Here is a 26358-nt window from a genome sequence, read left to right on the forward strand (position 1 = left end):
CCTCGATCTTGCTGGTCAAGGAGTTGAAGTGTTCTGCTCGTCAACAAGATTTTCATAGTCCGAAGTGTACGATGAGGGACATTCCGTCTTTTGAATAAACGTTCTATTTCCAATCTCTTTTATGTTCGCATAGCCGAACCTTTATTTGCTTCACTTGTTCGCACAGTCGAACCTTTTTCCTTTAATAAAGAAATAAAACAAATTTTTATTAATAGCTGAACTCGTTTCCGAGCTGCCTACGTACCCATTTCGGGATCAAGCCACACCGTAGTTCATGTACATAAACAATGCATGTAGCTTTAAACATAAAACTTCTTTAGGTTGATCACATTCCAAGGTCGCTTGACTGGATTGTCTTCTAAGTCTTTCAACCTATAAACACCGTTCCGAACCACTTCGGTAATAATGTAAGGTCCTTCCCAATTAATACCGAGTTTACCGGCACCTTCTTCTTTTTTGTTGTCAAAGCCGCGCCTTAATACATAATTTCCCACGAAGAACGGCCTACTTTTAACCTTAGAATTGTAATACCGGGCTGCTGCCTGCTAGTAATTCTGGATCCGAATCAAAGCTTGATCACGCCTTTCATTTATGGTATCTAGTGAATCATTAAGCATTGCTGAATTTTCTTCCTCATTTAACGGTGCTTCTGTTCGGCGAAGTCCGGGCACATTGAGTTCAGCTGGTACTACCGCCTCCATGCCATAAACCAAAGAGAATGGAGTTTCTCCTGTAGGTCGCCTAGGGGTTGTGCGATAGGCCCACAGGACGGGTTGCAGTTCTTCATACCATCCACCCTTTAGATGATTTAAGCGTTTCTTGAGATTGCTCAATATCGTCTTGTTCGCGGCTTCAGCTTGATCGTTTCCTTGCGGATATCGTGGAGTAGAATAACTAACTTTGATTCCCCAGTCCGCACAAAAGGCATCAAACTCGTGTGAAATGAATTGTGGTCCATTATCAGTGACTATTTCGTACGGAACTCCATGTCGACATATAATGTTTTTCCAAATAAAGGTCTTCACCGCCGAATCCTTGATACCAACATACGCCTCAGCTTCAATCCATTTCGAAAAGTAGTCCGTAAGGACTAAAAGGTATTGTACACCTCGAGTTGACTTGTGCAATGGTCCAATGATGTCCATTGACCACCTCATAAACGTGTATGGGGCGGAAATGGAGGAGAATAATTCCGACGGTTGATGGATCAATGGTGCATGGAGTTGGCAGCGCTTGCATCTTTGGGCGAACTTAACACAATCTGTGATCATAGTGGGCCAATAATATCCCATTCTTTTAACTTTAAAAGCCATAGCCCTTCCTGATGAATGACTCCCACATAATCCTTCGTGCACTTCGCTCATAATGATTTCGACTTCGGGCCCAAAAATGCATAATAGGTAAGGGTCACTGACACCTCGTCTATACAATGTGTCTTTTGTCAGACAAAATTTCGCGCTAACGATTCTCATTTTTCTGGCCTGCCATTTATTCTTTGGGAGCTTGCCTGTCATAATGTAGTGCTTTATTGGCTCCCTCCAGTCAGCCCCCCAGTCTTTAGCCGGAATTTGGTCGACCTTGTGAAATACTCGTGGCTCCGGTTCGGGAAGTTCGTTTGGTTCAAGAACATTCTCCTCGATTAACGGCTCGGTTTCTAATATCGTTTCTGGAATCACATCTTCTGCTAAGAGAACGGGTTCCTTGTCAGATGTGTTGGATCCCCTTGACTTCCTCCGTTTGTTGTGTGGAGGTTCGATCTCTGGTTCGCCACGGTCACGTGCCGCTGCTCAAGACCTTGTAACGACGAGGGTTTCCTTGTTGTCTTGAATGCTTCGCTCCGAAATGCATTCCACTGGAATAACTCTTTTCAACTCAGGATCTGATGTTGACGCTAATGCGGCAAGTGCGTCCGCAGTTGTATTCTCCCCTCGAGGTATGCGGATTAATTCGAATTTCGAGAAATTTTTAGATAGATCCTTCACCACTTCGAGGTACGCTTCCATTCTTGAATCCTTGGCTTCATAGTCTCCATTAAACTGGTTAACTACTAATTGCGAATCGCAATAAGCCAATATTTCCTTAGCACCAACTCCTTGTGCCAATCGAAGTCCAGCAATCAGGGCTTCGTATTCTGCCTCGTTGTTGGAGGCATTGAATATCAATCGGAATGATTGTTCTAGAATTTCTGATGTTGGAGACTCCAACTTGATTCCCACTCCGGATCCTTGTTTTGTTGAAGGCCCATCTACGTGTAATTTCCAAGTTTGGTTCTCCGGTTGTTCTATCGTTCCAGGTATTGGTAGTTCGGTCAGGAAGTCTGCTAAGACCTGAGCCTTCATACTGATCCGGCTTTTGAACTCTATGTCGTACTCGCTTAATTCCACCGCCCATTTCGCCAAACGTCCGGACTGACTTGGACTATGAAGTATTGTTCGGAGTGGCTGGTTGGTTAATACTTCAATCGGATGGGATTGAAAATACGGGCGCAGCTTCCGAGCCGAGGTCACCACCGCGAGTGCGAGTTTTTCCATCATTGTATATCTGGTTTCTGGATCCGTCATTGACTTACTTACATAGTAAATCGGCTTCTGTTCCCCGCGGTCTTCCCGAACCAAGACTCCACTAATCGCATGGTTTGAAACTGATATATATAAATAAAGCTTTTCATCCACTTCTGGCGTAGACAATATGGGTGGAGTGGTTAAGTATGCCTTAAGCTGCCCAAAAGCTTCTTCACACTTCTCATCCCAAAGGAATCCTTTGTTTCCTCTTAGGATTTGGTAGAAAGGTAACGACTTATCCGTTGATCTTGAGATAAAACGATTCAAAGCCGCGATCCGCCCAGTCAACCGTTGTACTTCCTTGAAGTTTCTTGGAGATAGCATATTTAGAAAAGCGTTAATTTAATTTGGATTGGCTTCAATTCCTCTTCCTGTCACAATATAGCCAAGAAATTCTCCGGATGGGACTCCGAATGTGCACTTTGCCGGGTTCAGCTTCATTTGATATTTATTGAGAATATCAAAACATTCCTCTAAATGTTTGACATGATCCTCTTTCTTTAACGATTTAACCAACATATCATCTATGTAGACTTCCATTGTCTTCCCGAGGTGATTGTGGAACATTTTGTTAACCAACCGTTGGTAAGTTGCTCCTGCATTTTTCAAACCAAAAGGCATTACCTTGTAACAATTGATACCTCTATCTGTGATAAATGACGTCTTTTCTTGATCTTCGGGGTTCATCATTATTTGATTATAATCCGAGAAGGCGTCCATGAATGTTAACAGCTCGTTCCCAGCGGTGGACTCTACAAGTCGATCTATATATGGGAGCGGGAAACTATCTTTGGGACATGCTTTATTTAGGTCTGTGAAATCGATGCAAACCCTATCTTTCCCATTCTTCTTTTTGACAACGACAGTGTTTGCTACTCATTCCGGGTATTGCACTTCTCTTATGGACCCTATCTTCAAAAGTTTATCCATTTCGTCATTTACTATTTTGGCTCGCTCCACTTCGAGCTTTCTTCTTTTCTGATTCACCGGCTTGAAGCTCGGATCCACGTTTAGCTCGTGACAAATTATATTTGGATCTATACCAGGCATGTCCGCCGCTGACCACGCAAACGATGTTTTGTTTCTCCTCAAAAGTTCGACCAAAGCTTCTTTTATTTGGCCAGTCAAAGTTGCTCCAATTCGGACTTTCCGATCTGGTTTGTCTTCTTCCAATACCACTTCGACTACTACATCCTCTTTTTCCTGCCCACTAGGAAATTTTTGCCTTAGTCCTTCTTTTGCGGGCTTTGTTAATTGCTATTGGATCTTCAAACGGTGGCTAGCTAGGTAACACGCCTGTGAAGCTTCTTGATCTCCCCGAATTGTTTCCACCCCATTTGATGTTGGAAATTTGATACATTGATGGTATGTAGAGGGGACTGCTTTCATTCGATAAATCCAGGGAGTCCCGAGGATGATGTTGTAAGCTGCGGGCTTATCGAAGACAACGAAGTCCACGATCTTCGATACCTTTTTGGCAAGGACCGGTAGCTTGATTGTTCCGAGAGACATGGCTGACTCGCTTGTGAACGTAACTAATGGAGATGGAGGTCCTACTATGTCTACTCGGCTGATTCCCATTCTTTCTAAAGTACTTAAAAAGATCAAGTCGACCGAACTGCCTGTATCGATAAGGATCCTTGATACTTCGAAGTTAGCAACATCAAGGGTAATGACTAGAGCATCATCATGCGGTCTTTCGAGATGCCGCGTTTCTTCTTCGTTAAATGATATTGAGGCACCTTGAAAATCAACTTCTTCGCTCAAGCTTGCCTTGAGTAAGACATTTCGTCTATGTTTTTTGATGGAACTTATCGAATCTCGACAAAATTTGGAGCCTCCTAGAATCACATTGATCTTACCCTTCGAACTCCTTGGTTCTTCCACGTTGGATAACCTTGGTCTTTTGGAATCTTGATCTTTGGAGTTTTCCTTTGCTTCGTGGTATTCCTTCACAAAATCTTTTATATCGAATTTGGAAAGATCTCCACTGGCCCAAAGCTCCGCAAGGTGCCTTTTAAGGACACTACAATCCTTGGTTAAATGTCCGGTTACTTTATGAATATCGCAATATAAACTTTCATCGCGGACCCAAGTGTTTGACCTTCCTTTTCCTTGGAATTGCTTTCCGACAGTACTGTTGAAGGCTTGCGACCCAAATTTTCTTGGTCCTTTGCTCTCCCTAGGCTCGAACTTCTTGGTAGGGACGGTGATTGCCGGCTTTTCTTGCTTATTTCTTTTGGCAAAATTTTCTTTCTCGTCCTCTACTTCCATCCAATTGTTTGCACGGAAGAGTGCATCTTGAATTGTGTCTGGCTTATGAAGTATTAAGTCTTCTTTAAACCTTGAATCATGTCGCAATCCTTTTCGTAGGGCAGATAAAGCTGACTGCTGTGAGATTCTTGGGAGCTTTGACAGCACTCCTTTGAACTTGGTGATGAAAACTCGAAGTGACTCATTTGATCCTTGCGATAAGTTCCAAAGATCGGCATCCGAAACGCTTTTATCCATAAGGATGGAATATTGCTTTAAGAATACGGCTGATAGTTTGTCGAAATTGCTGATCGAACCCGGCTCTAATTGGGTGAACCACATTTGAGCTTGGCCACATAGATTTTCCGAAAAAAGCTTGCAGTAACCTGCGTCCTCATCAGCTTCCTCCAATTCGACTCTTCCAGCAGCGATCAGAAAAGCTGCGAGATAGCTTTTTGGATCCTCCAATCCGCTGTAAGGGTCCAACTTGAGTTTCCGGGAATCTTTGATCCTCAAACTTGCAATTCGCGAGATGAAAGGTGTTCGCCTAGCTTCTTCAATGACTCGATTGATGTCTGGCTCCGAACTTGTAGCTTGATGAAATTTTGATTTCATTTCTTTTAATTCCTGGCTAACCTTCCTCATGGTCTCGAACTGGTCGAGGTTCTCCTGCTCGTATTGAGCTGCAAGTTGTTCTTCATCTCCGAGCTGTGTCTCTTCTTCCAACGTCTGAACTACATTATTAGTAGCACCGGGAGTTGTTTGTCCGCTGGTTTCATTTCGTGCAGCGGAACTTGGCGAGTTGAATATCCCTCTTCGGATTCCCACAAGGTTTCCTGCACTTAAAGAGCGAACACGAGTTTGTATAGTACTGACGTTTTGACTAAGAGATACCTGGGATGTTTGCAACGTATCGACGGCCTTTTCCACATCCGAGAACTTTTGTGATATGTCCGACATGGTTTGCTGCATAGCTTTGAGGGTTTCGGCCAATGATGTCTCAACGGCGTCTCCTCCGGACATTGTTGCTTATCTCGGAACGTAATAAAGAAAAATCTGACCACTCAAGAATCCTATTTCCCCACAGACGGCGCCAAAGTGTGGATGTCGGATTCACACACTCAAGTATTTTTATTAAGTGGGAAAGATTACTCTTGAGGGACAAAAATGAATATGTAAAAACTTATAAATTGCTACGAAAATTGCTATATTATTTCTTTTCTTGAGAGGAAGATCCCCCCTTACATGGCCATTGGCATTTTTATTTATACCTAAGAAAACGACATTAAAATGGCTAATTAAGTATAATTATTCTCTCTTAAATGTGTCCGTTTTGATATTTGGCTTTAATGCTTCAACGTTTGAATTTGAGTTGACTCTGATCTTCATGGGCCCCGCCTTTTGGCCCAAATTTCCTTAAACCGACTCAACCGAGACTTCGATACCAGACTCATGCCGAAATGCAGTCACTTCGGATTCTACTTGTGGTGATACCCACTTCGACTGTTCCTTTGGCTCACTGATCCGACGGGCTTTATCCTTTATGGGTCTTCCTCTTGTCTACGTGGCAATCTTTGGTTGGTCCCGGACTTCTGGTGCGGGATCCGACACCAACAACATGGATCTTAACACACCTCCTCGATCCCTCACTCGGACCGATAATAAGCCCATTTCTCGGGCCCCCATTACTCGGGTTTGAGGTATGTCCGTATCCACTTTTCTAGGTCCACCAGAATTTGAATCTTGGGCTCTGATACCATGTCTAGTTTGTAGAAGTAATCAAGAACACAAAACAAAAGAATAACTCTCTTTTATTACTTAGGAAACTCCCTCAAAACCTAAGCCTTTCTCAATCACTTCTCAAACTCTCTAAAACCACACAAGTCATATCACAACTCGATATGTCCTTATATAACAAACCCTATGACCTAATCATATCTCAATTAGGAAAATACAAAGATCCTTCTAGATAACTCCTAGAGGATTTACATTTATCTTCTCATAAAACCAAAGACTTGCGGTTTAAGTAATCCTCCGGTTAAGCTTCTCTCAAGCTTAAACCAACATTAGTCATATTATTTATGTGCCTTTTTGCCAGTTATGTATTATCAATATACTGTTAACAAAATTGGGTTGAAAATCCAAACAATTAAAAAAACACCACATAACTAATATAAATGAGAAGACAACTACAATTAAGAAAGCGAAAAGTATAGACGCAAGTTTGCCCCAATTTGAGCATACTTGCGAGCGATATACAGACTCCAAAAGTACGCGGGTTGTTGGTGAGGCCGATGTTTCTAGAGATAAGGGAGAGCTCTTCAAGTTCTAGGGAGAAAAAGGCTCGAAATTCATGCAACAATTCAGTTTTAGTGCATGTACTTATATTCATATTCTCCAAACGAAAACATAGTGCACACTTCCCCTTCTCTTTGCAACAACACAAGAATTCTCCTACACATAAGCAACACGAGCAAAAGCCCAAACGAAAAGAAGGCCCAATAACTTTAATGTAAAGCCCAATAACTTTAATGTAAAGCCCAATAGGTAAGGTGATCATTCATATTCTTTTTTTTTCGCCCATCATTCATATTCTTTTTTTTTTTTCACCGAAAGATTTTCATTATATATAATACAATGGTGGAATACATTTTTGGAATGCATTTTCGAAATACAAAGCCGGCGGAAAACAAAGAAATCCCTGGAAGTTAAAGCCCGATACACGGGAAGCACAAGAAGAAATACTAAGGTCAAGAAAAGAAGCTCTCGAAATCAGCGGGAAAGTCGGAGGAGAACAATAATCGCGGAATTAAAAGCTCAAAGGTCACGAACTAGAGAACTTTCAACCGCAAACGGAGAAGACCCAAGGATAGAGGAAACCGCGAAGACAAATCCCAACTATAAACGATTATCCCGAACACAATGAGCAACGCCGCGAATCTAAATCCTAACCACCTAGTCTTCTAACAAGAGTCTAAATCTAGAACTTTGCATCCCCACTAGAGGTTAGCCTTACAAGAACAGAAAAGTAATAGACCAAGAGAGAAAACCAACTTATTAATCTAAACTAGAGGCGGTGGAAGGAGACAAACTTAAAAGATTCAACGAACAAATAGGAAATAATACGAAAGCTATCCAAAACTAGCAATCATGACCAATCCCCAGAGCTTTCAAGAGATAACAGAGAGCAACCATGACCCAACAATTTCAAAGACTATACCAACACAGCCCACCAACAACAAGTACCAAAAGCCAAAAACAAACAACAACTAAAACAACCGAGAAGAGAAAGGACTCGTAACAAAGGCAGGTCAAAAAACCAAGGAGACGCCGGAAGAGAAGAGGAGAGACGAGAGAGCAAAGACCAAAGATACCAAAGCTTCTGAACATGAGCGACGAAGGGGAGAAGTAGATCTAGGAATTGAATTGAAGATCAAGCTCTGATGCCAGCGGAAATCCCGTCGCACGTCTTCATCTTCTAGATCCGACCAAACCAACACTACCGCTCACAGATCTTGCTCTCCACGTGCCTCCAACCTCTCCCACTCCGGAAAACACCTCACACACCAAACGAGACGAATCACCATCACAGTATCAAGCAGCAAGAAGAAGTGAAGAAAGGAGAAAAAACTACACGGATCTGGGTCGACTCTGGTGCGGTGTGGCTATTGTTTCAGATATTTTTCTTCGTTCCTCTCTCCCCCAAGAGATAAAGTAAACACTGTTTCAGATCTAGATCGGTGTGGTGGTTCCGGTTGAATTCGGCGGTTGGTGTGCCTCTGATGCCACCGCCGGATTCCTCTTCGTGTCTTTAGCCTTTCTTTCCTTTGCGGCGTAGTTTGCGGCTCAACAGATGGTTCAATCGAGCTATGGAGGGCTTGTGGTTGTGGTCTCTCAGATCTGAGGTGTACGGCTGGTCATGGTCGGCTATGGAGTCGGAATTGAAGCGTTGGTGTGCTTAGGTGTTTAAGAGGAGTTTTAGGGCTTATGTCGTGGCCTGTGTTCTGATTTTCCTGTGGTGGTCAGACGCTTAGGTTGTGTTTGGTGAGCCTGCTCCTGTTTCTGCGGCTTGGTTCTCTTTGAATCGAGCGGACCTGCGACGTGGTTTCTTCGGTCTCTTTTCTCGGTTTGTTTCCACATCTGCGTTGCCTTTTTGCTCCATGGTCTTTGATTGAATTTGCTTTGTCTGTTTGAGGCCGTTAGTTGTAGGTTTTCGTTGGTGTTTGTTAGGCCTCATCGATTGCAAATGTCTTATAAAGTTTTAGCATTTGTGGTGTTGGGGTCGTCTGCTCCCCTTGTTTGGGCTATTGTCTCCCTCTTTTGGGCTTATGCTTCTCCTCCTCGACTAATTTACTCTATGTTAGTTTGGGGTTGAGCTCTTTGGTATTATTCCGTAGTATTAAGCTTTGGTTGGCTTCAATACTTGTTAGTTGGCGTTGAAAGGTCTTGCGGTTCTCGATTATCTTACGGTTCATCCGGGAGACCCGTGACAAGACATTATTTGAGAAAGATGCATCATTTTCGGAGAAGGCCAAGTTCCACTATCTTGTTATTGCCTTAAGTGTTGAAGCCCGTCTTCATAGTTTGTTGTGCGGGAAGTCCTTATGGTGAACTTCGAGAGCTTAGTTATAGTCTTGCGACGCAACAAATATACTTTTAACTAATTTTTAATAAGTTTCTCTTTTAAATATTTCTTAATTGCGCAGACAAAATACACGAAACGAAAGATTAGTTATTACTTATTAGTATATTTTAAATATGACGGATTTAAAATTCGATGCATAAATCTCTCTTTTTTTTCTTTGGCTTAATTTTGTTTTTCTTTTTCTTCTCCAGTCAAAGAAAAAGCTTTGTGCGCAGCAAAAATAACAGAAAACACACAGAGAGAGAAGAGAGAGAAACTAGAGAGAACAATGTCAAGGTTTCTTGGTTCTACGTTAATGGCGGTTTCGAGTTTCTGTTGATTTCTCTTCTACCTCAAGAAACTTCAAATCTCCCGCCTCTATCTACTCCGTTTCGTTCTCTATCTCTTCTTCTTCTTCCTCCAAGAACCCTAAATTTCGCTCCCTCCGACCACCGTACTGACTTTACCGGATCGATTTGGGTATCTACGGTGGTGATAGTTAGCTATGGCCACTCCGAGAAACACCAATTCAATGCAGGTGTGTCTCTTAGCTCTTATCTTTGCTTAGTTGCTTATCTTCTCGTTCGTTAGTCTGCGCGAGGATGTAACTGAGAATTTCAGTGCTCGCGAATCGTCACTAGTAATGTATTGGTCTTTCTTGGTTCAATTGCGAATTTGATTGCTCGCGAATCGTGACTAGGTTTTTAGAGGATCTCAAAGATTGGATTCACTGGATTTGCGTTTTGTTGGTAGTGTAGGAGAGGATATAACTGATACTATGTGCTTAAGAATCCTTCATTGAGAAGATCTTTGAGTTTCATGAGTTCATTTCCAATTGGATTTTGTGGTCATTTACATGGATTCAGAAACCATTATATTCTCCTTACACTGTTGTATCTCATGCTTGTCACTATTGTTGTTCAGAGAGTGAAGGTTTATCGTTTGAATGAAGATGGTCAATGGGATGATCAAGGAACTGGACACGTTACTATGGATTATATGGAGGTTTGTTCTAGTTCTTGGATCCCTCCTGCGGCCAAAAATTCTCCAGTGCGCATTCTGGAAATAACTAAATGGAAACGCTAAAACATGCAGCGATCGGGAGATTTCGGTCTTTATGTAATTGATGAAGATGATAATTCGACATTGCTTGTACACAACATCAGCTCTGAGAATATCTACAAGCAGCAAGAAGGTAACCTTTGTGTGTTGTGGTTTTATTAACTATTGTATCTTCAGTTTACATAAGTGGTATCTGTATCAATGTACAGACTCAATTATCTCATGGAGTGAACCAAAACACTCAGCACAATTGGCTTTGAGCTTTCAAGAGACTGCGGGATGCACGTTCGTATGGTGAGTGACAAAAAAATATCTATTGTCTTCTTTTAGAGCAGCTTCCATTTTACTGACTACAAAAATGGTGCTTCATCCTATGCAGGAATCAAATATCCAGTATGCAACGAATCCTACATTTCGATTCTCTGCACAGTAAGAGATTTTTCCTGACCAAATAAATTTTAAAAGTTTTGAGTATTTGTCAAACTTTCATATCAGTCTGCTTGTATTTGATACATGCTTTTTCATTTTTCTTATTATTATATGTATATATGGTCTGTTCAATGTGTCATTGGACTGACCGACTGAGTTTGAGTTTACCTAGGTTGGTTCAGATTTCTGTGGCCAATTGCTCAATTCCCACCTGTGAACAGTTAGACTTTAGAATATCTGAAAGGAAATAATTTGTTTCAGAACTTTTATGAAGATGAAACTTTTGATCAATTACTAGCATTAATTTTTTTTTATAGTAGTTATGAATGTTGTATTTGAATACCTTTTTGTTTTAGGACGTCCATGATGATTGGAACTTTTGATCGCTTTCCAAGCATTTTTTTCTATGTAATGGTCACAAATTTTGTATTTGACAACATAATCATCTTTGTTTGAGCAGGCGAAGCGTTTCACAATGTGATTAGTGAGTTGAAGGAGCTTCCTGATGTCAACCGTTCTAATCTTCCCCTACTACTCAAGGTTCAAAGATAATAATGATCTTGTACTTTCTTTGCTTGTGATTAGCTTGGAGCTCTACCCTTATTTACATGTCTCCTTTGTGTTGATAATTGCAACTTTTGGATGCCTCCTTTTTTATTACTCTCATTGTCTTTTCATCGTCTGGAGTACTATCGATTTTTCAAAGTTTCTTTTGATAATTTGTATCTCCCAGAAATGCTGTTGTTTGTTCTCATCTTTATTTACGCTCTCAATGCATTAATATGTTGAAAATTTCTTGTGTTAAGCGTTGTCCTGATTTTGCATTCTAGGTCTCTATTTTGTCGAGGACTTAATGTCTTTGTTTCATTATTCCCTGCAGGTTGTTACTGAAAATTGCATCACAGATCAGATGCGACTAACCGAACTTATTCTGAAGGATGTAAGTATTAAGTGCATTCCAAAGTTCTACTGTTTCTTTTTGTATGAAAGAAATGAGTATTCATTCTTTTAATGTAATACCTTAATTTCTTTCTCCCTGGGCATACTTTTACCAAGCACAGGTTTTGTTAACTGAGCTTTTTTGGTACTGCTGTAATTATTCTTGTTAATGCTTTCAAAACATTTTTTTTTTTTATACTGCTGTAATTACTCTTGTTAATTTTTTCAAGGAACTGACACTGAAGCCTACTTTTTTTCCTGATACCTGATGCAGGCTACTTTCTTTCAGAAATTGATGGATGTATTTGATTCATGTGATAACGTGAAAGATGTTGCTGACCTTCACATGATATTCAAAATTGTCAAAGGAATCAGTTAGTAATCGCATACATCTAAACATCATTTTTCCTTACTCAAGCTTCTAAATTTGATGTAATAAGTAGCATTTCCCGTTTCTATTCTTCTGCAGTTTCGCTCAACAGTTCTCAGATCCTGGAGATTATTGTAGGGGATCAACTGTTCATGAAAATTATCGGGTGCCTTGAGTGTAAGCTTCAAGACTTTGGTCGAATGTTGATCATTATAACTTTCAGTGACGACGAAGGGCATGACCAGTAGGATGTAGCTGTGTTGTATCTATGGGATAGATGTGAGCGTTTAATTATGTCATGTGGACTTGTACTGAGAACTTCTCACCGTGAAGAGTGAAGAGTTTACGTGCTCTTTGGTGGACTGTTCTTTGCTATCTTCTCTAATTAACATGTTATTAGGGTGTGCACTTGGAACCGCAAATGTTATAGGCCAATGTATGCATTTTTTTTCATGCCTTCTTCATAGAGAATGCTGCGTCTTTTGTTTCTCCTCACAGATGATCCCGATGTTCCCCAGTCTCAACATCAACAGACTATGCTGAGGGAGCATGCTGTTTTTAAGGAGGTAATATAATATTCTCGAGTGTTCATGATTCCATGTAATTCTGGTCCAGTTAGCACAAACTGAGCTTAGGGAACACATTATTTCAATAAGAAATACTGGTGACACATTCTGTAGCATTTTTGTGGAAATAGTTCTAACTTGAAAACATGGTTATTAAACCCCACTATTGTTTGCAGGCTATACCAATTAAGAATGCCCTGGTTCTGTCGAAGATACACCAAACATACAGACTTGGTTTTCTGAAGGTTCAATCTTTTTATTCTCTATTAGTGAACTCTCCTGAAAACATTTTACTGATTTATTTTTCTGTGGTTTTTGGTCTCACCTTTTTCTCAATTTTTTGCAGGATGTTTTGACGAATGTAGTAGATGCTGCTACAACCACAAACCTAGATTCAGTAATCGATGCAAACAATGCTACTGTAAGTCATCCAAATAAACAATCTCAAACTTAACGCATTGAATGCATGCCATACGTTGCTTTATTAATGACTGTTCTGCAGATTGTTACACTGCTGAAGGATGACATCCAAGAGTTATTTGCACGGTTACGGTCACCTTCTACATCTGACGAATCAAGGAATAATTTGGTATCTCCTCTTCATGATGCATCCATCATTTTCTTTAGAATATGGTCTTTTTGTTATTCATCGAGTAATGTATGAAAATAGTTATTTTAGTTGAAATCCATGTATAGGTTCTGTCGGTAAGATTCTCTGATTTTGGGCAGGGTCCTGTCATTAAGGTTCTTAGATGAAAGAGTTCCAATCATTTGTGTCTGTACGCCTATTCAGATATTGAGGCATTGGCCGTAGTCAAACTTCAATGAAGGGAATTCAGCTTAATTTAGAGATTTTTGGGGACAGTAGTGATGTCTCTGTCAAGAAACTAGAGCTAATCTTGTGTAGATGCATACAATATATCTTCGCCAAAACCATATTGTTTCTTGGGTGAGTTAGACTGATGTGTTTTTATTCTCCAAAAAATAGGTGCACTTCTTGCACGAATTTTGTAGTTTATGCAAGAGCACGAAGAAGGTATCGGTCTTGAGGTATGTACTTTTCAGAAACTAATTCTATTGGTACTGAGAATTAGTCTTCTGAAATGGATCATGATTCATTTGTGATTTTTGGGGACAGCAGTGATGGTTTTGTAGCATTATCATTTGTGGATTATCAATTCAGTGCAGTTGAGAGTGTTGTCAATTTCTGTATCTTACGTGATGGTGCTTGTCTATTTATTTGTCTTGTAGGGAACTTATCAGTGACGGTCTTTTTGACATCATTGCAGTAATCTTGAAGAGTCCAGATAAGAAACTCATATTAATGGGGTATATGATAGATTGGTCGTGAATTTTTAGTTATTATTGTCTTATGCTCTCAGTCTCATCTGATGGGTTCTTGAGAAAATAAAAAAATACATAATTTTCTAGTTATATACTCAAGATAATTATTGTCTGATGGGTGCAGGGCCGAAATTCTTAGTATTGTGTTGGCTCAAGATTCTCTTATGCTCTTATGCTCTTATGTTGTTCGACCGGAAACTCCCCTCCTTGGTCTCTTGGTATAATTTCCTTAACTCTTGTTCTCTTTTGGATTGTTTTTCTTTTTAGCTACGAGGCTGTTCCTGTATCTTTCTATATTAGAATGGAGTGATTATTGGTTTTCGTGATGTGCAATAGGTTAAGAGAATGATGGAAGATTTTGGTGATAAGATGGAATCGCTGTTTGTGGACATTATTCAAAATGTATTGGAATTTCGTGGAGCTCAAAATGTACAATTCTCTGATAAGCAGAAGAAGATGGTATTCTCCTCTTTTTATATGTAGCATTGTATGAAAAAGTCATAGTCAAACAAGCTCATCAAGAACACGCTGCTATTTTTCTCCTGACTTCGCATTTCTGTTCTGATTGGTTATAGTTGCACGCATCAATTAGCAGAAGAAATTTTTAAAAATTGTTTTTCTGAAGTCCACACAGAGTTAGTTTTTGTTTGTCTTGTAATGATAGTTCTTCGATACATATCTAATAGAATGTTGGGTATAAGACCCATAATTCTCCTTCTTTTTTTTTTTCTACAATACAGCATGATTTCTATTCAAAATTCTTTGATAATTTTTTCAATTTTGCAGCAAGGGATGATTTTGGATACTTTCTGTGAGAAGCATCTACCTGAATTAGTTGATTTAATAATGGCCTCATGTCCTGAAAGACCTGGCGATACATCTGAAGGTGCATTCGTAAGAGTTGGCAGCAATCGTGGGGCAAAGCCGGAAGTCCTATTGCACATTTGTCAATTGCTGTGCTCTTGCGTTCAACTGGATCCATTCAGGACAAAGTAACCTATATGATGATTATCACATTATTTCTGTTTTAGTATCACTACAGTAGCCGTCTAATATTCTTGTGCATTTTCTTCTCTTGTCTGCTACATGCAGTTTTCTCCATAACAATTTGACAGAAAAGGTTTTGCTTCTTACACGAAGAAAGGAAAAACCCCTAGTGGCTGCGGCTGTTCGATTTGTCCGCACTCTCCTCTCTGTTCATGTAAGTAGTCTTCGATCAGCTTTTTTTCTTATAGACTCATCTGTGCATTCTCTCTTGAGAATGAAATTGATAAGACAACTATTGGTTATCTGAATTAGTTGAAAATTTAGGCTCAGAGGTCTTTTGTATTTAAAAATTAATAATTTTGATGGTAGTTCAAGATTCTTGTGAACATGTGTACTCAAAGTCATCACATAAAATTACTCTGGTAAGGTTGCAGTTCAGTGTCGCATGTCATATTATAGAAAACTGATATTTTTTCTCTTGCATTAACATGAATATTGATTCTATTATTGGCTAGAAAAGGTTCTCGGATGACAATAAGTCATTAGGTATGTTATGCAATTTCTAAAATAGTCTTCTATTTCAGGATGATAATGTCCAGAGTTACATTGTTGAGAGCAACACGCTGAAACCGATTATAGATGTTTTTGTTGCTGATGGTCACCAGGACAACCTCCTGACTTCTGCTGTCTTGGAGCTTCTTGAGCACATACGCAAGGTTCCTATTTTTCATCCTTTTCTTCATCTGTTTCTTAGGGGTGTTCCTATGTACATATTACTGTTCTGTGTGCAGAAAAATGCAGTGTTGGTCAAATACGTAGTTGATACATTTTGGGACCAGTTAGCTCCATTTGAGCACCTGCCTTCCCTCCAGGATTTCAAAACAAAATATGAGAAGGTATCATTCTTCGATCTAACTTCTACTTTGAAAAGTTTTCCTACACATTATTTGTTTAACAATGTGTGTCAATGTTGTCTTCAGTGCTTAGAAAGGAAGGGACCAAAGAGCACCACTGATGATCAATCTGATATGAGACAAGATGGGCGTGCTCTGGATGAAGAAAAGTCACCTTCTGCTTCCTGTCAACAGATGGAAGAAGCTGAGCCCCATAATTCCGATGTCGCAGCTGCAAGTTCTACTCCTAGTACACAGATGGAAGAAGATGAGCCCTATAATCCCGATGTCCCAGCTGCAAGTTCTGCTTCTCCGAGGTATTTCTTTCGGGTCTCTCTCGATAGAAATTCATCATAAGCAACAACTATAGTTAATGCATTTGCTTTCTGCTTTCTATTAATCGTATAGCAAGAGGTCTGGAGGTTTGGTTGATTATGAGGATGACGAAGATGAGCAAGAGAAGCGTAAAAGACAGAAGCTCAGTTCAACAAGTGAAGGAAACAAGAACTCCCCAGAACAAGGTGGCGAAGCTAAGGAACCTGGAGAACTCTAAGGAACTAATGACCATATATAGCAGTAGTTTTAGATGGAAAAAATACAGCAAGCAGATGTAAAGAGATGTCGAGATAAACATTCTCGACCAATTGATAGGATTTTTGAGGAAATATGAAAACCACAAAAGGAAGAAACTGTGTATAGTCACAATAGAGGTATAAATGAGTATGCAATTGCATTTTGTAAGGGAAACTCTTTGTGAAAATGAAATTACTATTTCTTAATAGAGACTTGGATGATTTCATCATACATAGGAGGTCAGAAACTCTTTCTGATTGTGATAGGAATTTTGAAACTACTGAGGATTTAAGATAATTATGAAACTACTGTGTATAGATTTCAGATTTTATTATAGGTAATGGGTTTTTGTTTGGAGTATCTTTGATAATTCCTTTTTTTTTTAATGTCGAAATTTACCATTTACCTCTCCAATAGATTATCAACTCAAGCTTTTACAAAAATTAGGTCGACACCCGCGCTATGCTGCGGGGTATTTTTTAAAAAAGTTTTTTTATTTGAACAATCAAAACCAAAGCAATATAATTACAACAAAAATAAAAGAAAAAGGATTTGAAAAAAAAAACACACCCTTCATCTAAAGAATGTATGTTTACTGTAAACAATATAATTACAATTCTGTATACTTGTCTAAGAACTTGACGACATATCCTTCATCTTTGTTTTGCCATAAGAAATACAAACAAGGTTATCTACATAAATTAAGGATATAAGATAACATAAAAAACATGAAAGAATAAGAAAGTTTATTACTTTGACTTTACTGTTGAAATCAATCAGCCTGTCGACCACAAGAGACATTAATCTCTCTTGAAAAACTTATTAGATAAAGTTAACTAAACACAAGTTACGAAAATCTATGAAAATATAGAAATAAAAAAGATGCACCATGCTTTGTTACGTTATGGGTTTTAAAATGAATAGGCTAAATAATTCATAAACATTGGTTAATATAACTTGGTTCATGACTTAAAATTAGAATGTTTAATGATAAACAGTTACAACATGACGATCATACGGTTCTTAACATTTTAGAGGAATCTTGGAATCCCATCTTTCTCCTTTTCTTTCTCTAAACTTATATTTACCATTAATGTTCTTGCAATAGAGTAGATCAAGTGTTTGAGCCGGCGTGAGATCACCTTCATTCAAAACATAAATCACAAATGCAGAGTTTATTCTCAACTTTTTGTTATGCTAAATTATATACTCTTATAAAATAGATCACTAATAATAACCAATTAATGAATAACATTTGTGACGTTTTCGCCAAATTTACAAACAACAAAAAGAGCATAAATCCAAGATAAGTCAAAATGCAATTGCAAACTTCACTAGGCTAATGGTAACAAAATTATTAAAAAAAAAACAAAAGGCATATTAAATATTTTTACTATGATTTCAAATCATGCTCGTGTAGCAAAAATAATTTTAACATAAATAATCTAAGATTTTTGAAGTATAATAATTGCTGAAAAATATTTACATATATCACAATATAAAAAAATAACTGTTACTATTTCAACGAAAAGATGCGATTTTAAAAAATACAACTTAGAAAAAATAACCGTCAATATTTTAGCGGAAAGTACAGATAAAAAAACACAAACGAAAAAAATTTACAGTCAATATTTTAACGGAAAGTTGCGATAAAAAGACACAACCGAAAAAATAACCATCACTGAAAAAAAATAACGGTCAATATTTTAACGAAGAGTTGCGATAAAAAGATATAACCGAAAAAAATAACCTTCAATATTTTAACGGAAAGTTTCGATAAAAAAAATACAACCGAGAAAAAATAACCGTCAATATTTTAACGGAAAGTTACGATAGAAAGACATAACCGAAAAAAGTAATCGTCAATATTTTTAACGGGAAGTTACGATAAAAAGACACAACCGAAAAAAGAACTATCAACGAAAAAATATAACCGTAATTATTTTAACGAAGAGTTGCGATCAAAAAGACACAACCAAAAAAAATAACCGTCAATATTTTAACGAAAAGTTGCGATAGAAAGACACAAACAAAAAAAAATAACCGTCAATATTTTAGCGGAAAGTTACGATAAAAAGACACAACAACAAAAAATAACCGTCAACGAAAAAAGTAACCGTAGTTATTTTAACGACGAGTTGCGATCAAAAAGACACAACCAAGAAAAAATAACCGTCAATATTTTAACGGAAAGTTACGATAAAAAGACGCAAACGTATAAAGTAACCGTCAATATTTTAACGAAAATTTGCGATAAAAAATATACAACCGAAAAAATAACCGTCAACGAAAAAAGTAGCCGTCAATGTTTTAATGAAGAGTTGCGATAAAATTGTGTTTTTTAAATGATGTGTTATTAATAATAATAATAATAAAAGCTGATGTGGCAAGCTGGTAAGCTGATGTGGCAAGCTGGAGAGCTGATGTGTATTAATCGAAATGTTTTAATTGGATGATGATTTTAATGAGGTGTCAAGCTGAGAATAGCCCAAAATGTTGAGGTGTCAGGCCTCGAGAGATTCTTAGTGTTATTATTGTATTGATAAAGCGCTTATTTGCATCTTATAGTAAAAACAAGTAAACTACAAACCAAATAAATCCAAACTATGAAATTTCATACATACAGTATTATTCAATTCAATTTTATAGTTTTATATATCTTCATCTATATAAAACAATTTAGGTATTTTTTTGTAAAATATATATTTTTGTATCAAAATAGATTAGTGTTTCTGTTGTATTTTCTTTTTATAATTAGAATTATATAAAAATTAAAATAAAAAGGAAATGATGGCAAAAACAAATTACTATTAGGAAAGAGTTGGGAAATTAAAAAGGAGCGGAGGGCTTGAGAGAAAATAAAAGAAAAGAGTTAAAGAATACTACTTTTGTCGTCTGTTGTTTCGTCTTCATCGCATTGCGCCGCTTTCACACACTCTCCGTCTCTCTCAAATTGGCTCATCTTCCCGTTAATTCCTCCGAATCCAAGCACGCTCCTTCGATCTTCTCGTTTCCAAACGTTTGTTTAGATCTTGTATATCGAAATTTTCCATTTTTTTCCCGATCGCTAGCTCGAGCTCGCCTATAGTAATATATTTAAAGCCCTCGTCTCTTTTGATCAATTAGACAAGACACAATGCTGAAAAGACATCGCTCCAGCTCGAGCTCGAGTTTTGTATTAAAAAGGCATCGCTCTAGTGTGCAAGTGCAATTGCTGCCATACGATGTTGTAGAGCTCATCCTCGAAAGACTTCCCGGGAAATCTTTGCTGAGATTCAAGTGTTTATCCAAGAATTGGAAACGACAGTTGATCCGACGTAAGCAATTACGAGGTCCAGATGTCCTTTTCGTCTCCCTTGAAGATGATGAAGCTCCGAGGAGCATTGTGTTTGGGTCGTCAATAGTTTCTACCGTCAAGTTCCCTACTAGTTGCTCCATTGTTTGTTATGGTAGTTGTGACGGCCTCGTATGTCTCTATTGTGTCTCCACACCGGGTTTCGTGATCAGCCCCGCCACTAGATGGCATCAAAGTTTTCCTCTTTCCAGCTTTCAACAGCTCCGCATGGACAGACTTAATAAAGGAGATTTTCGTGCCCCAAATCATAAGCTTGGATTCGGTAAAGATAAAGTCAGGGGCATATACAAGCCGGTTTGGTTATATAATTCATCTGAATATGGCCTAGACAACGTTACTACTTGTGAAGTTTTCGACTTTAGCACCAACGCTTGGAGGTACCTTGTCCCTGCTTCTCCTCTTCGGGTTCTTGTCTACCATAAACCCGTGTACTTAGATGGGTCACTTTACTGGTTCACCGCATGTGAAGAAGAAACCAAGATATTATCTCTTGATCTTCACACCGAAACTTTCCAAGTCATCTCTAAAACTCCCTTTCCCCATGTATCTAACCCACTTGATGTCAACATGTGCATCCTTGATAACCGCTTGTGCGTATCTGAGAAAAAATGGCCCATCCAAGTCATATGGTTGTTTGACTCTTCAGGCACATGGAAGCAAATGTGTTCCATAGATCTCACCAAAACTTTTTCTTGGTTCGGGGAACCCAAATGCGTACTCTTTCCGATAGCGATTCTAGACAAGAATAAGCTATTACTTCATGCTCGTGAGGACTTTCAACCAGTGGAGAAACAACCTGTGGTGATACATGATCTCCGTACCAAATCCTATGATTTTGTATTCAGACCTACCACTTTTGGGTTTTCTATTTATTATTTCCAAAGTTTATTTTCTGTACTACCAATTTGAAACTATTGTAATCCAACATTACTTCATTTTGTAATTTAAAGCTGATTTTTTTCTCCTCATGGCCTCTTGTTATATTCGGAACAAGATACATAATAATTAACTATCTGTCGTTTCGGTTTTTTGGAAGTGAGTAGCTATTATCTTGACTCTATAAACACTTCTACATCATACAAACAATTCCTTGGTTTCGTCATAATAGAACTAAGTTAAGTAAAGATCTGTATCGTATTTACTCATATTTGAAGAACTTTATATATCTAACAACTATTTCAATGAAAAAAGCAAACTAATCAATTTAGTATTATCAATTGTTCTTCCATGCAGAACTTTTCCACCACTGTCGTGGTTGGTCATTGGGTCTAATGGTGTGAATTGATACTAGGATTTTACTATCAATTACCCTAATATACTTTCATGTCATTGCAGTATAAGAGGTTATCAATCCAATCAGGTGCTCTCACTATCAATCAAGATATGCTCAGAGATAACTAAGTCAAGCCAAGCAGAATAAAGGTTTGTTATCTAGCAATCCTAAGCGAACATGCATAAAAACGATAGAACTACTGAACAGGAGTGATCATGCATAAGAGAAAGAACTATCAATACTAAGCAGCAATAAACAAGCAAGCAATAGGTACAGAGAATAGGTAAAACAATAGAGATAAAAAGGTCCTGAGGAATGGGGTAATCGATTATGGCAGTCTCCTTAATCTACCTAGGTGGTTAACAAACTCAATCAAGCTATCCCTAGACAATAGATTCAAATACAAATCAATCCACTCTCGTGACAGAGATTCTCAAGCTAAATCACTTTCATACTCAATTCTCATTGAAGAAATATAACCTAGCAGGCATTATGATTCAATCTAATAAAGTCAATAAGCATTCTAAACATCCAATCTCTTGGGCTAGAGTATGCAAATCTCTGGAAAAGTTTGTTCAGACATTTCATCAAACACCTTGTGGGTGTGGAAATGTCTGAGATCAATTTCCAATTGATCAGAGAAGAAATAGCATTAAGATCTACAAAACCAGAAGGGAAATCAAGCAATTCTACACTTAACCACCTAAATATACTAAGGATTCCACACCTAATCTAACCCATCCTCAAGAACCCTAATCCACTACTCAAGAACACTGAAGAACATCATGCATAAAAACCCAGAAAATTGCATAAACCCAGAAATCATTAAAAAGCAAGTATGTTATAGATAAGAGAGAGATCTACAACTTTGATGAAGAAAAGAAATGCAAAAACTCAAAGATTCAGCAGGAAAAACGATTACAAAAACTAGGGTTTATGAGAGAGCAGCGGAATATCTGCTGGGTAAAAGGAATATCCGCTGGGTAATAGCATGTACCCCTATTTATAGGAAATACTAGGTTGCCCTAATTAGCTACAAGACAAAATAGAGAGTCGGCGGAGACCAACTCGACGTATCGTCGAGCCTGCCACGTCGAGTCCATGTGATCTTCAAAGGTGGCGCATTGACGTCCAACTCGACGTGACGTCGAGTCCGTGTGGTCGAGTCTGCTCCCAGTCGGCTTCCTGGCGTCCTACTCGATGTGTCATCGAGCCATGACGTCGAGTCTGCTCCCGGGTGATCTTGAACGACTTCAATCCTCTCCAACTCGATCCCGAGTCTAGCTCCAAGGTCGTGTTGGTTCCTCATTGCTCCATTAAGTCCTAAATAAGCTCCAAAGTACCTGAAACTCATCCAATATGCAACATGCTATGCTATGCAATGCAAATCGTACTAAGTGATGAAAATGTTATAAAAAGGACTATTAATGCAATGAAACAGAGAGGAAACTAAGCTAAATGTATAAGAAATGTGTGCTAAAAATAGGTAAAATACAGAGATATCAACTCCCCCAAACTTAGCTCTTGCTTGCCCTCAAGCAAACAAATAGAACCAAGCTGGACAAGAGGTTTGAAGGTGGAGACTCAGAACCAAAACATGCATATAGAGTAAGTGAATTCAATGTCCAGGTTGCTAATTCTAGAGTGCAAGGTTGACTGATCTCTACTTAAAAACATTAGCCATCTCCTTCACATCTCAACCTAACCTCTGCCTTAATCAAATCAAGCATTCAAATCTGCACATTCCCTTTAACATTTATTAAGTAGGAACCGTGAATCATACTATGCAATGTATATGAACACATTTGGCTAAAGGATAAAGGTTTAGAGACAAAGATGGTCCCTTAAAGATCTGGTTTAAATCGCAACAGGGGATCTCTCAAGAATGATTGAGCTTTAGTAGAATGCTAAAGGTGAGTATCAAGTTATGCATACAAGGATAAGACCCCATCTACCCAGAATGTAATCAATATCAACTCAAATGGAGGTCCTATTTCTAATCCCAGAACATGAACTTAACTCTACCCTTTTGCACTCAAAGCATTTACAGACTTTACTCAAATCATTCCTTTCTTTTCTTTGTTTTCTATCCTAGGAGAAGCTTTCTTACTTTGCCCTGTCTAGCGGATTAGGATTCTTTAACAACTAGGGTTCCCTTTTCTTTCTTCTTATAAACACAAGGCTTTTGCCCAATCTCTTTAAGCTATTTACAGAACCCTTTTTACTTTACTTTAGCACACCCAAATCCTTTACTAGACTTCTCTTACTTTAGCTACTTCTCCTTAGGACTCTTTTCCCTTTCCTTTTCTTTCAATGATGAACACAACCTTTTCTTTCTTTTAAACACAACCCAAACCCAGAATTAAGCACCCACCTAGTCCTATCTGGTCCAGATAACGTGAACCATAACTACATGAGATACTATCCTTGTCGTTACAGACCTAAGACTTTCTACCAAGCTCAATCGGAATAAGGCCTCACATTCACACACAAATGATAAATGGCTTGAAGGAAGGTTAGGGCTAAGGGTGGGGAATAACTGCTCCAAAGATGGGAGTCAGCTACTTGGACTAGCAAGAGTGATCAAAAGGTGAAAGAAAGTCCAAGTATTTTAAGGTATCCATGAGTTCATAGCACAATGCACAGCATGATAATTATAAGTCAAAATTCAAGTTCAAATAGATAGGGAATGGCATCAGATCAAAGCGAGTTTCGACTAAAAACAAGAAAGTCAAGCGTTGAATTCAAAAGATGGTGCGGTCTTACTTCAAGTTCAGTCGATTATGCATTAGAGAACTAATAACCTGGGCACTGAGTTCTACTTAGTGAATAAGCATATTTACAAGGTTATAATCATCATAATCTCCAATGCAAATGCATGATGCAGCAGTCCTAAATGAAAGCATACTAAAACAGTCTTAAAATGGCAATGCGAACTACATGAACACTCTTCTTTTGTATTACAATTTTCGAAATTTTTCAAATTTTTTTGGTTTTTCTATGCCTTAGATGATTATGCAATAAGAAAACAGAACACAACATCAAATACTTCTTGGACTCTCCCCCAAACTTAAATTACACAGTCCCTTGTGTAATAAAAATTCAGAAGAGAGCTCAAGAGAAACAAACAGCGAAACAGAAAAGCAAACTAATGCAATGAAATAATACAATGGTTTAGGGATGAGTGATACTTTGGGTTTAGGCGAAGTAGTGGTCGAGGAACTCATCCATGCTCTCCTGCATGTAAGAAGGAGCTGTGCTTGACTCTGGAGGTTCCTGCTCGTTGTCAAAACCCGTCTGCGTGTGAGAAGGATTAGTTGGCTCTGGAGCAGGCTGCTCGACGTGCAGACTCGACGTGTCATCGAGTTCCATGGTCGAGTCTGCCTCTGGACTTGGCCGCTGAGCCTTCCGCTTATTGCGATGTTTTTGCGAACGCCTAGGGAGTTGTGCAGACTCCTCTTGGCTTTCCCTCTGGCGCGGTTCAAAGGATGAATACCTGGGAGGATCAGCCTTTACCGGGTGTCTTGGAGCCATGCTTGTGGAACCGCTTCTTCTCAAAGTACCTCTCTCTTCTGATGATGGTGGCGAATGCTTGGACTTCTTTTGCAGCTCCGTGATCTGAATCGCCATCTTCTTCACCATGGTAGTCAATGAGTCTACCTTCTTTGACAATCCTCGCATTGCCTTCCCCTGAAACTTTCCCAATCCTTGCAGGAGTCCTATGCGCTTGTGAGCTTCTCTCTCGCTTTTGGTCTGCCTAGGGGCTTTGTATTCCTTGAAGAAGAACCGCTCTGGTGCATAATCATCAGGGGCGTCTTGGGTTTGCTCCTGGTAGTCCTTGTGCATTGCTTGAGGCGGTGGAGAGGCAGGGGCGACTTGTGAATCGTAGAGAATGAAGGATGGTGGCCCGAAGTCGATGTTCTCACCAGCCTTAATCGTAGTGTGATTCGTGCATGGTAGAAGCAGCCTAAAATTCCCTTCTTCAGGGTGGTTGAACACATAGAGCAACACGCCTTCAGGAGCTGTTTTATCAAGGTAGCCCTTCTTCCTTAGGTATGCCATATCGATCCAATTTGGGGAAGCGTCTCCTGTTCCCACGTCTATACCCGCAGCTACCAGAATCGGTGTCAGAATTCCGCCAATGGTCAAGCTTCCCTTGCGCCCTGACCTATGCATTGTTGCAGCATAGTCCTTGTATCCCAATAAATGATCCAAGAACACGGCTATTAGAGGGGCGTTTCCTCTATCTCCCACCATTTCTGCTCCATCTCTAGTGTTTCTTAAGGTGAATAGGAGAGCTAAATCCAGAAGCTGCAGCTCGCCTTCGCTTATGGTACCGGTGATCTTCTTTGCAAAGAACATGCTAGCAATGGACTGGTGTAGATACCTCACCACTGGGCTTCTAATAGAGGAACTCTTGCTTTTCGAAGGTATGTAATCTCCTGGTCCAGCGATCGTCTTCCACAAGGCTTGAAGTTCGCGCTTATCAAAATCTTGCACCAATTCCTCTTTGCTCGGGAATCCATACAAGAGATTGAGCTCCCTAATCGTTAGTGAGTAGTCTCTTCCCTTGACAGAGAATGTGATGTATCCAAAACCTCTCTCATTCTCTTCTTCTTGATCATCCGCGTAGAAGTGTACATTGAGAGTAGCTAGGAACTGGCAGGTCTCCACTTGATAACCCTCAAAACTATACCCCAGGAAGGTTTTTAAACCGCACATCTCAGCAAGGTAGTCCACATCTTCAGCAATTCCCAAAGCAGCCATCGTTTCTCGATGAGGATGTCTTGTGCCTTCGAAATCCAGTGACTTTAGGTAGTCATAGTACTCCTCAGGAGTAGGAGGCTTCTTCTTCTTTCTATCCCTTTTGGCGGGTTTAGCAGGTTTGATCTCTTCCTCCATTTCAACAGCTTCTTCTTCAGGTGTGGCATCGAAATCTGCTTCCTTAACCCTCTTACCGCGGCTTATCTCTCTTCTCCTTCTGGCCAGACGTTCAGCATCGTCATCTCTTGAGCTCGAGGAGCCTCCTCGACGTCCCTCCTCGACGTGACGTCGAGTAGGTTCATAACCTGCCTGACCCAGCACCATTTCACTTCCTTCATGTTCTGGTCTATCTTCTCGCACAAAAC

The 26358-nt window shown here is 39.2% G+C and overlaps 2 protein-coding genes across 2 annotated transcripts; both read left to right on the forward strand.

The window, feature by feature from the left end:
- Positions 1 to 9640: 9640 nt before the first annotated feature.
- LOC9301807 (serine/threonine-protein phosphatase 4 regulatory subunit 3-A) lies at positions 9641 to 16832 on the forward strand. The gene is made up of 23 exons (XM_021034875.1): positions 9641 to 9976; positions 10363 to 10443; positions 10534 to 10633; positions 10710 to 10794; positions 10880 to 10929; positions 11390 to 11469; positions 11810 to 11869; positions 12143 to 12242; positions 12338 to 12415; positions 12737 to 12804; positions 12981 to 13049; positions 13151 to 13225; positions 13307 to 13393; positions 13793 to 13854; positions 14056 to 14133; positions 14273 to 14366; positions 14485 to 14607; positions 14935 to 15140; positions 15241 to 15349; positions 15720 to 15851; positions 15927 to 16031; positions 16116 to 16345; positions 16437 to 16832. Exons 1-23 carry the CDS (start codon positions 9944 to 9946, stop codon positions 16579 to 16581), a joined length of 2250 nt encoding a protein of 749 aa, XP_020890534.1. The 5' UTR covers positions 9641 to 9943; the 3' UTR covers positions 16582 to 16832.
- A 2606-nt stretch (positions 16833 to 19438) lies between these two features.
- LOC110224733 (F-box protein At1g11270-like) lies at positions 19439 to 20920 on the forward strand. The gene has a single exon (XM_021011583.1). The coding sequence runs from the start codon at positions 19738 to 19740 to the stop codon at positions 20863 to 20865; it is 1128 nt and encodes a 375-aa protein (XP_020867242.1). The 5' UTR covers positions 19439 to 19737; the 3' UTR covers positions 20866 to 20920.
- The last annotated feature ends 5438 nt before the right edge of the window (positions 20921 to 26358 follow it).

Source organism: Arabidopsis lyrata (genome assembly GCF_000004255.2).
Source record: "Arabidopsis lyrata subsp. lyrata unplaced genomic scaffold ARALYscaffold_8, whole genome shotgun sequence".
Taxonomy (NCBI): domain Eukaryota; kingdom Viridiplantae; phylum Streptophyta; class Magnoliopsida; order Brassicales; family Brassicaceae; genus Arabidopsis; species Arabidopsis lyrata.